Raw genomic sequence first — 17,109 nt, 5'->3', positions numbered from 1 at the left:
GATTCCCAAGTATTTTATTTTTTTCGAGGCTATTGTGAATGGGGTAGTTTTCCTAATTTCTCTTTCTGAAGATTCATCACTTATGTATAAAAATGCGTTGGATTTATGGGCATTGATCTTGTAACCTGCTACTTTACTGAAATCACTTATGAGTTCTAAGAGTTTTCTGGTGGAATTTCCAGGTTCCTCTAAATATATAATCATGTCATCAGCGAACAGGGATAGTTTGAGTTCTTCTTTTCCAATTCGTATCCCTTTAATTTCTTTGGTTTGTCTAATTGCTCTGGCCAGAGTCTCAAGAACGATGTTGAATAGAAGTGGTGAAAGAGGGCATCCCTGCCTTGTTCCAGTTTTTAGGGGGAATGCTTTCAGTTTTTCACCATTTAGAATGATATTAGCCATGGGCTTAGCATAAATGGCCTTTACAATATTAAGGAATGTTCCCACTATCCCTATTTTTTCTAGTGTTTTGAGCATGAAGGGGTGCTGTATTTTATCAAATGCTTTTTCTGCATCTATTGAAATAATCATGTGATTCTTGACTTTAAGTCTATTAATATAGTGAATTACGTTTATTGATTTCCTGATGTTGAACCAACCTTGCATCCCTGGGATGAAACCCACTTGATCATGGTGCACTATCTTTTTAATATGTTTTTGTATGCGATTTGCTAAAATTTTGTTGAGAATTTTTGCGTCGATGTTCATTAAGGATATTGGTCTGAAATTTTCTTTCCTTGATGAGTCTCTGTCTGGTTTAGGTATCAGTGTGATATTGGCTTCATAGAATGAGTTTGGGAGGGTTCCCTCCTCTTCTATTTTATGGAATACTTTGAGAAGTATTGGAATGAGCTCTTCCTTAAAGGTTTTGTAGAACTCGGCTGAGAACCCATCTGGTCCCGGACTTTTCTTTGTTGGTAGGCTTTTGATGACTTCTTCTATTTCAGTACTTGAAATTGGTCTATTTAAATTGTTTATGTCCTCCTCATTCAGTTTAGGCAATTCATATGTCTCTAGAAACCTGTTGATGTCTTCGAAATTTTCTATTTTGTTGGAGTATAGATTTTCAAAATAGCTTCTAATTATGTTTTGTATTTCCATCCTGTCTGTAGTGATATTTCCTTGTTCATTCCGAATGTAGTGATATTTCCTTGTTCATTCCGAATTTTAGTGATTTGGGTTTTCTCTCGTCTTCTCTTTGTTAGTGTGGCTAAAGGTTTATCAATTTTGTTTATTTTTTCGAAGAACCAACTATTTATTTTGTCAATTTTTTGTATTGTTTCTTTTGTTTCAATTTCATTGATTTCAGCTCTGAGTTTAACAATTTCCTGTCTTCTACTACTTTTGGTGCTGTTCTGTTCTTCTTTTTCTAAGGCTTTGAGCTGTAGTGTTAGGTTGTTTATTTGTTGAGTTTTACTTCTTTTATTAAATGCGCTCCATGAAATAAATTTCCCTCTAAGTACTGCTTTCATAGTGTCCCAGAGGTTTTGATATGATGTTTCTTTGTTCTCATTTACCTCTAAGAATTTTTTAATTTCCTTCCTAATATCTTCTGTTATCCATTCATCATATAATAGCATATTGTTTAATCTCCAGATATTGGAATAGTTTCTGTGTTTTACTCTTTCATTTATTTCTAACTTCAATCCATTATGATCTGATAGAATACATGCTAGTGTCTCTATCTTCTTGTATTTGCTAACATTAGCTTTGTGGCATAATATATGGTCTATTTTAGAGAAGGATCCATGTGCTGCTGAGAAGAAAGTGTATTCACTCTTGGTTGGATGGAATATTCTATAAATGTCCATTAAGTCTAAATTATTGATTGTGTTGTTGAGATCTATGGTTTCTTTGCTCAATTTTTGTCTGGAAGATCTGTCCAGTGGTGAGAGCGGCGTGTTAAAATCACCTAGTATTATTGTGTTGTGGTCTATTTGGTTTCTGAAATTGAGAAGGATTTGTTTGACATACATAGATGAGCCACTGTTTGGGGCATAGATGTTTATGATTGTTATATCTTGCTGATTTATGCTTCCCTTAAGCAGTATGAAATGACCTTCTTTATCCCTTCTGACTAACTTTGGCTTGAAGTCCACATTATCGGAAATGAGGATGGATACTCCAGCTTTTTTGCTGTGCATGGTATGTTTTTTCCCATCCTTTCACCTTTAATCTATGGGTATCTTTTTCTATGAGGTGAGTCTCTTGCAGGCAACATATTGTTGGATCTTTCTTTTTAATCCAGTCTGCCAGTCTATGTCTTTTGATTGATGAATTCAGGCCATTAACGTTCAGGGTTATTATAGAGAAATGATTTGGTTTCCCGGTCATTTGGTTCATTTTTAAAATTTTGTTTATTTATTTGTTTGACACAACTTGTTTCTTCCTTTATTTGACAATTCCTTTAGGATAATTCCTCCCTTTGCTGATTTGCTTCTTTGTTTTTCATCTCTTCCTCATGGAATATTTTGTTGAGAATGTTCTGTAATGCTGGCTTTCTTTTTGTAAATTCTTTTAGCTTTTGTTTATCATGGAAGGATTTTATTTCATCGTCAAATTTGAAGGTAAGTTTTGCTGGGTATAAGATTCTTGGTTGGCATCCATTTTCTTTCAGGGCTTGAAAAATGTTGTTCCAGGCCCTTCTAGCTTTTAGGGTCTGGATTGAAAAATCTGCTGATATGCGTATTGGTTTCCCCCTGAATGTAATTTGGTTCTTTTCTCTCACAGCCTTTAAAATTCTGTCTTTATTTTGTATGTTAGGTATTTTCATTATAATGTGCCTTGGTGTGGGTCTGTTGTAATTTTGTGTATTTGGAGTCCTGTAAGCCTCTTGAACTTGATTTTCCATTTCATTCTTCAGATTTGGGAAATTTTCTGATATTATTTCATTGAATAGGTTGTTCATTCCTTTGGCTTGTTTCTCTAGGCCTTCCTCAATCCCAATAATTCTTAAATTTGGCCTTTTCATGATATCCCATAGTTCTTGTAGATTCTGTTCATGATTTCTTACCATCTTCTCTGTTTGTTCAGCTTTGTTTTCAAGGTTAAATATTTTGTCTTCAATGTCTGAGGTTCTGTCTTCCAGGTGTTCTATCCTATTGGATATGCTTTCTATGGAGTTCTTAATTTGGTTTATTGTTTCCTTCATGTCAAGGATTTCTGTTTGTTTTTTTTTCAATATCTCTAACTCTTTATTGAAATGATCTTTTGCTTCCTGTATTTGCTCTTTTAACTGTCGATTGGTGCGATCAATCAATGCTTGCATTTGCTCTTTCATCTCATCATTCAATGCTTGCATTTGCTCTTTCATCTCATCGTTTGCTTCTCTGATCATTTTAATTATGTACATTCCGAACTCCTTTTCTGTCATTTCTTCTGCCATGCTGTCATTGGGTTTTATTGATGTAACATCTAGATTTGTTTGCAGCATTTTCTTTCCTTGTTTTCTCATGTTGTTCAGATATCAGTGGACCGCTGAGATATTGCAGATTTCCTCTGTTGATTTACAATGACCCTGAAGATTTCTATATATATCCCCTCTTAGCCTTCAGTAGGCTGAAGTCTTGGAGGAGGTTGATAATGCGGTGCTCCACAAGGAAGCTGCCTCTCTAGGAGTGGTGGCCTTCAGGTGGGGTATATTCCCTGCTAGTGGGCAGAGGTGCCTCCACTTGTTGACCAATGGTCATCCAAAGGGGACCTAGGCTGTGGGCTGAGGCAAGGCCTGTTTGGGCCTGAGTCTCTGGTTTTACCGTCCTTGTGGGAAACCTCACCCAGCAGGGAAGACTCACCCGGTGGGGAGGTCTCGCTGGTCAGTTTCCTCCTAGAGGTTCCCCTCAATTTACAGCTACTGCTTGGGCTGGGCTGCCTTCCTCTGCAAAGTTTCCAGGGGCCCGGCCCTACCTCCTGGGCCTGGGAGCCTCACCCTTCGCAGATGAATCTCCTTAGACTGCCCCTCCTCAGAGAATTTGCCCATAGGCCTGGAACCTTCGCTCCGCCCTAAGCCTGTCTCTGTGCGGCTCTTCCACCCAGAAGCCTCCTAGATCCTGGGACCCTGTTCTGCACCTAATCGCCTGGCTGCGTGGCCCCTCCTCTGAGCAGCCACCTGGGGCCCCGAACAATCGCTCTGAGTCCCAGAGACCCGCCACAGGCCTCTTCCTCCAGACAGCCGCCCAGTATGCCGGTGCGGTCACTAGGAGTCCAAGAAACTCACTTCGTGCCTCCTCCTCCCACCAACCACCCGTAGCCCGGGGCAGTCAATCACTCCGAGTCGAAGTGACCCTGCCCGTTCCTCCTCCTTCTCCAGATAACCCCCCGGGTGTTCAGGAGCAGTCCCTCTGAGTGGCTCTGAATCCACGTGACCCTCTGCACGGGTCCTCTGGGCAACCGCCCGGAGCTCTGGTGTGGTCCCTCAAGACCAAGCGTCCCACCACGCTTCTCCTCCAGGCAGCCCCCCTGTGTTCAGGAGCTGTCACTTTAAGACCAAACAACTCACCACTCGCCTTCTCCTCTGAGCCGCCGCCTGGAGCGCTAATGCAGTCACTGCGAGTCCAAAGGACCCGCCGCGCTCCTTCTCCTCCTTCTCCTACTCCTCCGGGCAGGCCCCGGGGTTCAGAAGTGGTCAGGGTCCAAACAGCTCGCCACGCAGCCCCTTCTCTGGCAACCGCCTGTAGTTCCCGTATAGTCGCCCGAATCCAAGCGGCTGCTCCTCTTCCTCCTCGTCCTCAGGGCAGGCCCCGGTGTTCAGAAGCGTCGTTCTGATTCCAAACAGCTCGCCGCGCGGCTTCTCCTCTGGCAACCGCCTGCAGCTCTGGCGCAGTCTCTCCGAATCCAAGTGGCCACGCTCCTCTCCTCCTCCTCAGGGCAGGCCCCGGTGTCCTGAGTCCACACAGTTCTCCCCGCCACTCCTCCCCCGGGCAGCCGCCGGAGCCCCAGTGGCTGCTTCGAGTCCCAGCGCTGTGCCGAGCGGCCTCCTCTATGGCGCTCCAGTGGGGGGAGGGGCGTCTCGCCGGCAGTTCTACTTCACAAAGTTTCCTGCGTTCCGGGACCCCCGTCCCATCCGGGATGCCCCCCCAGGGGGTGAGAGTCACCCGGCTACTTTGAGTTGGTCCCAAGCGTCTCAATATCTCCTCTCTTGAATCCTGAGTTCTGGAGCAACATGAAATGCAGCCACCCTCTAGGCCGCCATCTTGAAAACCCCGTCACTATAATTCTTAATGGCTGCATACAATTCTAGTCAAGTTCTTCTACATTCATTGGAGTTAAAAAATTAGGTTTTTAGAAATAACATTATAGTTAATATTTCCTTGAGTTTAGCTTTTTTCTGTGTTTGAATGCTTTAGGAGATTCCTACAAGTGAAGTAATTGGATAAAGTGCAATTTTTTTTTTTTTTTTTAATTTGTGAAGATTATTTCCCAAGCTGTTATAGTTCTTGGCCAGTCAACCACTATGGACTTAAGGGTAATATAATTTCAATATCTGAACAATAATATCTCCTAGGGGACAAATCATATTACAAAATTAAAACAATTAAGTTTCTCAAGTAACATTAGCTTCATTATGTAGGAAGGATTGGATTCTTCTTTAGTCTATCTAAAAAATTAGGTTTGACTAAAATGAAAATATTTTTGCATACCTACTGTGTGTAAAACATCTACTAAGTGCTGTGAGGGATAAATCACACATTACTTTTTAAGAAAATTTTAATTTAATTGTGAGCTAAATTAAATCTCTTATTTTACTTTCCTTTACAATCAAGTACCATAAAAGAAACACTAAAAGGAAAAGGTAAGCTTCGGTCTCACAAGGAAAGTTTTCTTAAAGGTTTGAGAGAGTCAAAGATAAAAGATGAATAGAATTTTAATAGTCAGCAATGAGGTGAGGAGAGTACACTTAGTTACAGGATATTTTTTTTTTAAATTTGTTCTTTTTAGATATTTATGACAGTAGAGTATATTTTGGCTTATTATGCATGCAGGGAGTATAACTCATTCTAATTAGGATCCTATTCTTGTGGCCGTACATGATGCGGAGTTACCCTGATTGTGTATTCAAATACAAAGATAGGAAAGCTATGTCTGATTAATTCTACTGTCCCCTCTCTTATTAATTCTACTATTCCCTTCTCTGCTTCCTTCCCTTTATGCCCCTTTGTCTAATCCAATGAACTTCTACTCTTCCCCTTCCCACCCTCCCACAGGATATGTTTTCTGAGTGGAAGGAAAATAATAAATGCAAACAAAGATTTTGGAAAATAGGTGGGTGGAGGTAGTATGCCTGGAGCAGAGAGAATTGGTTGACTGGAGAGAAGAAAACAAATAAAAAAATACACCACATTAGAAAAGATGAGCATGCAATAGACCATTACAGGCTTTGGATGTGCATTTAACTTGATAGCAAGTCAAATACTGAGTGATTTTATTTGGGGATTGTAATTTGATGCTAAGAATGAATTAGTCTGAAATGAAAAAGCCAGTTAACTAATGGGTAAGGGTTTTGGGCAGTTTATTTATTCTGGTCAAGGCTCACTGATCCTATCTGCAAGACAGAAACAATTACACCTATGCCAGGGTGTGATTGTGGTTAAATAGAAGGGTGTACAGGAAGTGCTTGATCTGGCTCTTGATATGTAGTGGGCATATTGTAACAATTATTATTAAGTTGGTCTTATATCCTTTTAAGTCTTGATAATAAATAAGCATTTTAGATAGGAATATAAAATCATATCGATTAGTTCCATTCCTATAAGATTAAAGCTAAATTAACTTTCCCCCTCCTTCCCCTGCAAGTTCCTTTGGAAAGTTCATTGGATGGGAGCTCTAAACCAAACAAGAGTGCCTGAATTTGTCTTCTTGGGACTCACTGAGAACTGGGTGCTGGAGATACTGTTTTTCATGACATTCTCAGTCACTTATATGCTAACCCTTTTGGGGAACAGTCTCATCATTGTTACCATTTTCTTTACCCCACGTCTCCACACTCCCATGTATTTCTTCCTGAGCAATCTGTCCTTTATTGACATCTGCCACTCATCTGTCACTGTGCCCAAGATGCTGGAGGGTTTGCTTTTGGAAAGAAAGACCATTTCCTTTGATAACTGCATTGCACAGCTCTTCTTCCTCCATCTTTTTGCCTGTGCTGAGATCTTTCTGTTGACCATCATGGCGTATGATCGTTACGTGGCTATCTGCAATCCATTACACTACCCCAATGTAATGAACATGAGGATCTGCGTACAACTTGTCTTTGCTCTCTGGTTGGGGGGCACTGTTCACTCACTAGTGCAGACCTTCTTGACCATTCGTCTGCCCTACTGTGGCCCCAACATTATTGATAGCTACTTTTGTGATGTGCCTCCTGTCATCAAGCTGGCCTGCACAGATACATACCTCACAGGAATGCTGATTGTGTCCAACAGCGGAACCATCTCTCTCACTTGTTTCCTGGCCTTAGTCACTTCCTACACAGTCATCCTGGTTTCTCTTCGAAAGCAGTCAGCTGAAGGACGTCGGAAAGCCCTGTCTACCTGCTCAGCCCACTTCATGGTGGTCGCTTTCTTCTTTGGGCCATGTATCTTCCTCTACACTCGGCCAGACACCAGCTTCTCCAGTGACAAGATGGTGTCTGTCTTCTACACAGTGGTCACCCCTTTGCTGAATCCTCTTATTTATACCTTGAGGAATGAGGAGGTAAAAAGTGCCATGAAGCAGCTCAGGCAGAGAAAAGTGTTTTCATGAAGTCATATACATCCTGGGCACTGGGATTACAGACATAATTGCGGCTACATCCTTAATGAGAAAGAAAAAAAAAAGAAAAGAAAAGAAGAGGATGGATTGGGTGGGACAGACTTCTGCATGAAAGAGAGAAGCTTATTAATTATTTAAATAAAGGAAAAGTTTATAGTGGAACATGTAAGGAACAAGGTCCCTGAAAAGTTTAAAGAATATGTTATCAGTGAAAGAATACCATTAGAAGAACCCAGTTCAGTTTTATTTTTGGGAACAGGTGCAACTGTGAGGAGCTCTTCTCTTGGGTCTTTGCCTCTGGGAAACTGTACATCACATTTGTGTTTTATGCCTTACAGTGGTTTCCGTTTTGCTTTCAAATATATTTTCAATAAAATGAACAAAGCTTTAATTATTTATGTTGAATTACATTCACTTTTGAATATACTTCTCTCATTATGTCTAGGTCTATTTTGCACTTTTTATAATACTTTAATTTTGAAATCAAGGTGAAGGTGTGTAAAGAACTTATTTTCAAAGTAAACTTTATTAAGGTAAAATTTATGTGACATAGGAGGTTCACGTTTTAATTGTACAGTTAGATAAATTTTTTTGGGGGATGTGGTCTTGCTATGTTGTCCAAGCTGATCTCAAACTTGTGGTCTTAAGTAATCCTCATGCCTCAGCCTCCCAAGTAGCTGAAACTACAGGCATGTGCCACCATGCCTGACTGATGTTTCGTCAAGGGTATACGTACACCCATATAACAACTTCTCCAATCAAGATATAGAACACTTTTACTACCTCAAAGTTTTATTGAGACCCTTCCATCTCCACTCAAGCATACAAGGATCTGATTTTTGTCACTATAGATAAGAGTGGTTTTTCCTAGAGTGTCACATACATTGAATCGTATGGTATATACTTTTTTGTGCCTGTCTTCTTTTGCTCTGTGTGCTGTCTCTGAGAGTAATTCATGTTTTTGTGAATATGAGTGGTTTGTTCCTTTTCATTATTGAGTAATATTTCAGTATATGGTTGTACTATAATTTTTTTATTCATGGATTAACAGACATTTGGTTTTTCTAGTTTTTGACAATTATGAATAAAGTAAGTATAAACATTTCTGTACTGGTTATTTTGGATACGTGTTTTTATGATTTCATAAATGCCTAGAGGGAAAGTTGTTGGATCACATGGTAAGTGAATGTTTAATTTTGTTAGAAACAAAGACGTCTTTTTGAAATGATTGTATGATATTAAAAATTATTATTTTATGTACATATTATTTTTTATTTGCAAAATAACAAGTGTTAACAAACAATAAATCTGTTGCTGTGTACTATATGATAAATGAGAGAATGAACAATTGCAACAAAAGCATTCCAACAATCTTCTCACTGAGCCTGACAGCAGGACTATTCAACCTGTTTTCCTGAATATTACATCATCAAATCTAACATTTACCCAATTTTCAACTGACCTTCATGTCAGGTGTTCTTTGTTTTCAACAATATCAATAATTAATTTAAACATAAAAGAGTGTATGATTTCATGAAGATTTTACATCTAATGATAATCATTGTTGGTCATTAATTTTAGTCGTTCTAGTGAGCACATGGTTTTAATTTTAATTTCCTGAATGACTGATGATATTGAGCTTCTCTTTATTTGCTTATTATCCCTACATATATCTTGTTTTGTGATATGTCTGTTCAACTACTTTGTTCATTTATTTATTATTATTTTTGACTTCCTGTAAGTAGATTGTACATTCCAGATACAAGACCTTGTTGAGCATATATTTTCCCAATATGTTCTCTCACTTCGTACTTTGCAATTTCATTTTCTTAATAGTGTATTTTGAAGAGGAAAAGTTAAAAATTTTGATTAATTAACCAGTTTTTTATTTTTTGGTTGATGCTTTGTTATTCCTAAGAAATCCTTGGCTACCTCAAAGTCTCAAAGATTTTCTGCTGTTTTATTCTAAAAATTTTATAATTTTAGTTTTAAATTCCAGATTTGTGATCTATTTTGAGTTTACTTTTTATTATAGTATGAAATAAAGGTTGAGATTCATTTTTATCAATCTTTCTAGTCTTTTCAAATGGCAGTTGTGTTGAAAATAATATGACCCTTCAAGTGCGAATTTATTTTTGGTTCTTTATTCTATTCCATTCACTTATATGGCTGTACTTACACCACTAGCTCATTGTCTTGGTTATTTCAGCTTTATACCAGTCTGGACATTATGTAAAGTGAGCCCTCATTGTCCTTTCAAAATTGCTTTGCTATTTCAAGCCCTTTGCATTTTCATATACATTTCAGAAAAAGTCTTTTGTTTCTACAAAGGAGAACGTTGGAAATTAGATTGGGATTGCATTGAATCTATAGATCACTTTGGGAGAGTCAGTTTCCTAATTTATGAATTTATTTATTGAGGTTAGTTTAAGGTCTCTTGGCAATGTTAGTCATTTGTGGTTAGACATATTTCATTAAATTTGTCCCTAATTACCTTATGTTTTTTGATCCTATTGTTAATTTCATTTTCTTTTGTTTATTTGTAGTGTGTAGGAATACAATTTATTTGTATATCCTAACTTTATGCCTGTAGCATTGCTAAAGTCACTTACAAGTTTCAATAGATTTTTTTTTTCAGTGCTGGAGGTCACACCCAGGGCCTTGTGTCTGCATTAGACAACCACTCTACCCCCGGGCTACATCCCTAGCCCTTCTGCAGGTTTCTAGAGTTTTTTTTGTCTTCATAATGATGTTATCTGCAAATAAAGATGGATTTTCTTCTTCCTTTCCAATCTGTATGATAGTTGTTTCTTTCTCTCGTCTTATTGTGCTGACAGGGTCTTCCAGGACAGTGGCTAGTAGAAGTGATGAGAACAACTTTCTTCCTGCTTGCAGGGGAAAACTTTCAGTTTTTCGCCATTCAGTATGATGTCAACCATAGGGTTCTGCTAGATAGTCTTTGTACAACTCCTATTGGTAATTTACTATGAATTTTTGACATGAATGAGTACTGGATTTTTTTTTTTAAAATTTGTTCTAATTAGTTATATATGACAGCAGAATGCATTATGACAGATCATGCATAAATGGAGTATAACATCTTTCTTTTTCTCTCTTTTTTGGTACCAGGAATTGAACTCAGGGGTGCTTAACCACTGAGCCACATCCTCAGCCCTTTTTATATTTTATTAGAGACAGGGTCTTGCTGAGTTGCTTAGGGCCTTGCTAAGTTGCTGAGGCTGGCTTTGAACTCGAGATTGTCTTGCCTCAGCCTCCTGAGTTGCTGGGATTACAGGCATGCATCACCACACCTGGTAAGTATAACTTCTCATTCTTCTGGTATATATGGCGCAGACTTACACTAATCATTGTAATCATATATGCACATAAGATAATAATGACCAATTCATTTTACTATTCTTCCTACACCCATATCTCCTCCCCTCCCTTCACTCCTTTCTGTCTAATCCAAAGTAGCTCTATTCTTCTCAAGCCACCCCCCCCTTATTGTGAATTAGCATTCACATATCAGAGAAAACATTTGGCCTTTGGTTATTTGGGACTGGCTTATTTTGCTTAGCATGATATTCTCCAGTTCCACCCATTTACTGGCAAATGCCATCATTTCATTCTTCTTTAAGACTGAGTAATATTCCATTGTGTATGTATACCACATTTTCTATATCCATTCAGCTGTTGAAGGGTACCTAGGTTGGTTCCATAGTTTAGCCATTGCGAATTGAGCTACTATAAACATTGAAGTGGTTACATCACTGTAACCATTGCTGATTTTAAGTCCTTTGTGTATAAACTGAGAAGTGGGATAACTGGGTCAAATGGTGGGTCCATTCCAAGTTTTCTGAGGAATCTCCACACTGCTTTCCAGAGTGGTATCACTAATTTGCAGTCTCACCAGCAATGTATGAGTGAACATTTTCCCCCACATCCTTTATTGTCGCTTATATTCTTGATAATTGCCATTCTGATTGGGGTGAGACAGAATATCCATGTAGTTTTGATTTGCATTTCTCTAATAGCTGGAGATATTGAACATTTTTTCATTTATTTGTTGATTGATTGTAGTTCTTCTGTGAAGTGTCTGTTCAGATTCTTAGTCCATTTATTGATTGGGTTATTTGTTTATTTGGTGTTAAGGTTTTTTTTTTTTTGCGGGGGTTACCGGGGATTGAACTCAGGGGCACTTGACCACTGAGCCACATCCCAGCCCTATTTTGTATTTTATTTAGAGACAAAGTCTCGCTTAACCCCTCGCTGTTGCTGAGGCTGGCTTTGAACTCTTGCCTCAGCCTCCTGAGCCACCTGAGGCAAACTTTTGAGGTTTATTTTTGAAAGCTTTATCAGGATGAGTGTAGAATCTCTTTTACTCTGTGGCTAGTTTATTTCTATTCCAAATGTGTGACCTTTCAGGTCTCTACCCATCCCTGATGACCCCCACCTCCTAGCACTCATGCCTTTGTGTGATGCCTTTTGCTTGAGTATGACCGGGACCTGTGACTTCCTTTCATCATAGAATATGACAAAGGAGATGGGGGTGTCATTTCCATAAGTAGGTTAGACAATGGTGATTTCTTCTTGTTAGCTGACTCTCCCTCTTGCTTACTTTGATGAAACAAGTCCTCAGGTTGGGAAGGCCTGTGAGTCCCTGACCTGAAGGCAGTCTCTGACCAATTGACAGATAAGAACAGGAACCCAGGGGCAGTTGCCCTTGAGGCATGAATTCTCCCCAAACTGCTTGAACTTGAAGCCTGCCTTCCCTGCAGAGCCTTCGGTGAGATTGCTATCTCCACTCATAACTTGATCACAGCCTGTGAGAGACACCGAAATAGAGAGCCCATCCACACTGTGCTGAGATTCTGGACCCACGGAACCTGAGAGGTAATAAGTGTGTGTTGTTTTATGTTATTGCGTGTGTGGTGATTTGTTATAAAGTAACACATTTTGTTATGAAGTAATACATGATATGTATTAGCTGTCCTTACTGATCTAATTATCTCAAGTATGACCTAACAGTCATTTTTGGAGGATGATAGAGGCTTCTATTGTTTTCAGCACTCCCAGATTCTGCTTTTGCACATGCTAGGCAGTCAGTGAGTATATAATTAAAATTTACTTTAGCTTTTACTCCTTTGTGGTAGGACTATGAACCCCCTTCACTTACTGTTATTCTTGACTTAAGTCACATCAATAGAAGGGAATGTTATTTAAAGATTTTATCACTGGAAATGAGTACATCCAGAAGCCCAATTAATTTTTGATAAAACTTTATGATGGTTGTACCTTCCATTTTGTACCAGAATCTTAACTGGAGACTAAATAATAGTCAAACAAAATAATAAATCACTATTGGAAATAGTGATAGGCATGAGAATTAACTCATAAACGAAATAAACCAAAATTATAAGTTAAACTCATAGGAAAGATTCTTTCTAATCTAAATAAATAAAACTATGAACTAGTCTCAGTTTTTGAAATTCTAGACATACAAATAATTATAATGCATGTAAGACTGAACATGATAAGTGTGTTAAGAAAGGTACAGATATATTTCTAAGCCAGTACATTAGTGAGAGAGATTGCTTGCTTTTGGGGAAAGCAGAGAAGTGAGGAAAAGGCTGGCTCTAAGTCGGGATTGAAAGACGAACGAAAGCTTAACAGGAGATACTGGAGAGAGAAAAGGACTCAAGGAGCAAAGCTCTGGACTCTTGGAAGCAAAGCAGAGTGGATAGTTTTCCTGGGGAGTGGGGTGACTGAAGTGTGGTAGGGGATACACGACTTGGAAGGGCAGTGAAACTTGTGGAGTGTTTTTGATGACAGATCAGAAAAGCAGACTTTATTTGACAGGAAGTGGAGGTTCTTTCTCTCATGCTTGATCCCTGTAGCATCAGGGACATCATTCTTTTTGAAACGGGTGTTTCCATGAATATTATAAGATATGACTCTTGTAACTTTTGCTAGATAGTGTTGGGGACCTTAGGATTCAGAGAATAAAGAATGAAGAATATCTGAAATATCCTAATAGAATAAAGCAGTGACCCGTCTGACCCCTGGCTCTGGCCACTATTTTCCTTTTTAACCTGGGTTCTAGGGACTTGCATGCTACTCTCACCACTTGCATCTTTTCTTTCTTTCTTTTTTAAAATCACAATTCAGCAATTTATTTAAATAATTAAAATGAATATTAAGGGAAATAAAGAACACAAAATTATATGCACTATAACAGGTTGTCATATATTAGATGGTATAAATGAATATACTGGTGGTGCATAAAGATAAATATTCAACACAACACAATTTTATATAGCTCTACAAGGTGTCACAATTAGTAACTGCAAGTCAGTTTGTGTGTGTGTGTGTGTGTGTGTGTGTGTGTGTGTGTGTGTGTCTTTTTTAATGTGGTACTGGGGATTGAACCCAGGGCTTTGCACATACTAGGCAAGTATTTTGCCACTGAGCTACATCTCCAGCCCTGCAAGTCAATTCTTTTTTTAAACATTTTTTATTTGTTCCGTTTAGTTATGCATGACAGTAGAATGTATTTTGACATATCATGTATACATGGAGTATAACTTGCCATTTTTGTGGTTGTACATGATGTGGAGTTACACTGGTCATGTATTCATATATGAACATAGGAATATTAATTCTGATTCATTTTATTGCCTTTCTGTTCCCATCTGTCTCCCTTCCCCCCCACTTCCCCTTGTCCAATCCGGTGAACCTCCACTCCTCCCTCCTTCTGGCCTATTGTGAGTCAGCATCCCCATATCAGAGAGAACATTTGACCTTGGTTTTTTTGGGAATGGCTAATTTCACTTAACCTGATAGTTTCCAGTTCTATCCATTTACTGGCAAATGCCATCATTTCATTCTTCTTTATGACTGAGTAATATTCCATTGTGTGTATGTACCACATTTTCTTTATCCATTCATCTGTTGAAGGGTACCTGGGTTGGTTCCGTAGTCTAGCTATTGTGAATAGAGCTGCTATAAACATTGATGTGACTGCGTCACTGTAGTATGCTGAGTTTAAGTCTTTTGGGTATCAGTGGAGGAGAGGATAAGTGGGTCAAAAATGTTTCCACTCCAAGTTTTCTGAGGAATCTCCATACTGCTTTCCAGAGTGGTGCAAGTCAATTCTTCTTCTTCTTCTTCTTTTTTTTTTTTTGCGGTACTGGGGATTGAACTCAGGGGCTTGTGCTTGCAAAGCAAGCACTCTACCAGCTGAGTTATCTCCCCAGCCTGCAAGTCAATTCTAAAATGTGATTTTAGCTTTAAAGATTTCAGAAACAGATTTCTGAAAGCAACATGGTTGTGTGTGCATTGGAGAACCTTTCTGCTGTTTTCTGCTCCTGACTCACCACTGTTCTCTTTCCCTGAGGAACAGGTCAGTTAGGAAGCTGCACTGCACCCCTGGCTTTTAAGATACCAGAAAGACACCTGTGGAACCCAGAGGTGGCGATTCATCGAATTAGAATTACACTCACCAGCTGCAACGTGAAATTACTGGAGACAGTGTGTGCTGACTTGGTCAGAGGCGTAAAGGAAAAGAATCTCAAAGTAAAAGAACCTGTTTGCACACCTATCAAGACTTTGAGGATCACTATAAGAAAAAAACACTTTGTGATGAAGATTCCAAGACATAGGATGGTGTCCAGATGAGAATCCATCCACAAGTGACTCACTGACTTGCACAGTCTTTCCAAGGTTGTTAAGCAGATTACTTTCACCAGTATGAGCCAGGAGTGGAGGCTGAAGTCACCATTGCAAGTGTCTAAGTCAACTATTTTAATGAATTGATTATCCTTTGTTAGAAAAAAATGATCTCAGCAGCAGTCAGAACCAGTGGTGCATGCCTGTAATCCCAGCTACTTGGGAGGTTGAGGCAGAAGGATTGGGAGTTCCAGGCCAGCCTCAGCAATTTAATGAGACCCTGTCTCAAAATAAAAAATAAAAAGGGATGAGGATAGAGTGGTACAGTACTCCTGGGTTCAATCCCCAATAACTTAAAAAAATTCAGAAATAGATCTGAAATGCCAGTTTTTGTTTTTGACAGTCATAATATCAAGGATATCCAGAACAAAAAAAATCTGTAATAAAAGAGTGTACAGATATATCTCTCATGTGTCTGGGCTCTGTTGTGAGATTATACAAGGTTATGTGCAAAAACTAAGTCTGTCCAAAGGTCTGTGTTTGTGCAAGTTCAAACTTTTGGTAGGTAAACAAGATAACACTATTCATTACAAAGCATCTGTTTCTAGCATTGTTTCTTTTCATCCCACAACACATAGTGGTCTAGATGTTTTTTCTTAAACATAGTATACATACAAGTTACCTGGGGACCTTTTTACAGATTTTGATTGAGAACATCTGGATTGGGGCCTGAGATTCTGCATTTCCAGTAAGCTTTCAGGTGATGCTGAAGACCATGAGTGCAAGTCTCCAGAAAACAATCCTGTAACTTGTCTCAATCTTTCCATGCCTGAGACTTGCATATAATGCTTTTGGATTTCTAGGTTGTTTTTACTTAGTAAGATGAATGAAACAAATAAGAGTCTGAATACACTATCTGTACCTCTTTATTTTATAAAAATGTTAATATCAAAATATAACAGTACTGTTAAATAAAATGGAAATCAAAATTTATAAGGATTGAGCAATGTATGTATCAGAAAATAGTGATGAGCTAGTTATAATTAAAAACTAAATTTAGTTTGAACACATTGGAATTCTCGATTAAAAAAAAAAAAGGGGATACAGATAGAGTGTTAGGCAGAGAGTGATGGTCCCCCAAAGATGTGTACATCCTAATTCTTGGTACCTGTCAACATGTTAGGTTTCGTGGCAAAGGGGAATTAAGGTTGTAGATAAGTTTGCTAATCAGCTGGCCCTGAAGTAGGGTTAATGGCCTGCATTACCCATGGACCTATGGGTTATAATTTAATCAGCTTTTCATCGCTGTGACAAAATGTCTGACACGAACAACTTAAAGAAAGATTTATTTTGTCTCGTGGTTTCAGAGGTTTCAGACCATGGTCAGATGGCTCCGTTGTTTTGGGCCTGAGATGGGGGAGAACATCATGGCAGAAGGTCATGGAGGAGGAAAACAGTCATCTTGTGGCAGCCAGGAAGTGCAGGGAGAGGGAGAGAGAGAAAGGGACCAGGGACAGGATATAGTCCCTAAGGAGACCCTCCCAAGGGCATACTCTATAAGTTTTACTCTCTGTTTTCCACCATCTTCCAATAGTCCATTCAACTATGAATCCCTCAATGGATTAATTGGTTGATGAGGTCAGAGACCTTATGCTCCAATTGCTTCTCCAAATACTTACCCTTGAATATTGC

General features: G+C 38.9%; 1 protein-coding gene and 1 pseudogene across 2 annotated transcripts; both read left to right on the top strand.

Moving 5' to 3' along the window:
- Positions 1 to 6,810: 6,810 nt before the first annotated feature.
- On the top strand, positions 6,811 to 7,737 carry OR4E2 (olfactory receptor family 4 subfamily E member 2; the record flags this gene model as incomplete). The annotated part of the gene is made up of 1 exon (XM_079128721.1): positions 6,811 to 7,737. The coding sequence occupies one exon, from the start codon at positions 6,811 to 6,813 to the stop codon at positions 7,735 to 7,737; it is 927 nt and encodes a 308-aa protein (XP_078984847.1).
- A 2,876-nt stretch (positions 7,738 to 10,613) lies between these two features.
- On the top strand, positions 10,614 to 15,542 carry LOC306655298 (small ribosomal subunit protein uS10-like; annotated as a pseudogene). The gene is made up of 2 exons: positions 10,614 to 10,722; positions 15,190 to 15,542. The product of its transcript is annotated as a small ribosomal subunit protein uS10-like (transcript).
- The last annotated feature ends 1,567 nt before the right edge of the window (positions 15,543 to 17,109 follow it).

Source organism: Sciurus vulgaris (assembly GCF_902686455.1).
Source record: "Sciurus vulgaris genome assembly, chromosome: 2".
Lineage (NCBI taxonomy): Eukaryota > Metazoa > Chordata > Mammalia > Rodentia > Sciuridae > Sciurus > Sciurus vulgaris.
Note: the sequence above shows the minus strand (reverse complement) of the source record. Positions and strands in the feature narration are given on the sequence as shown.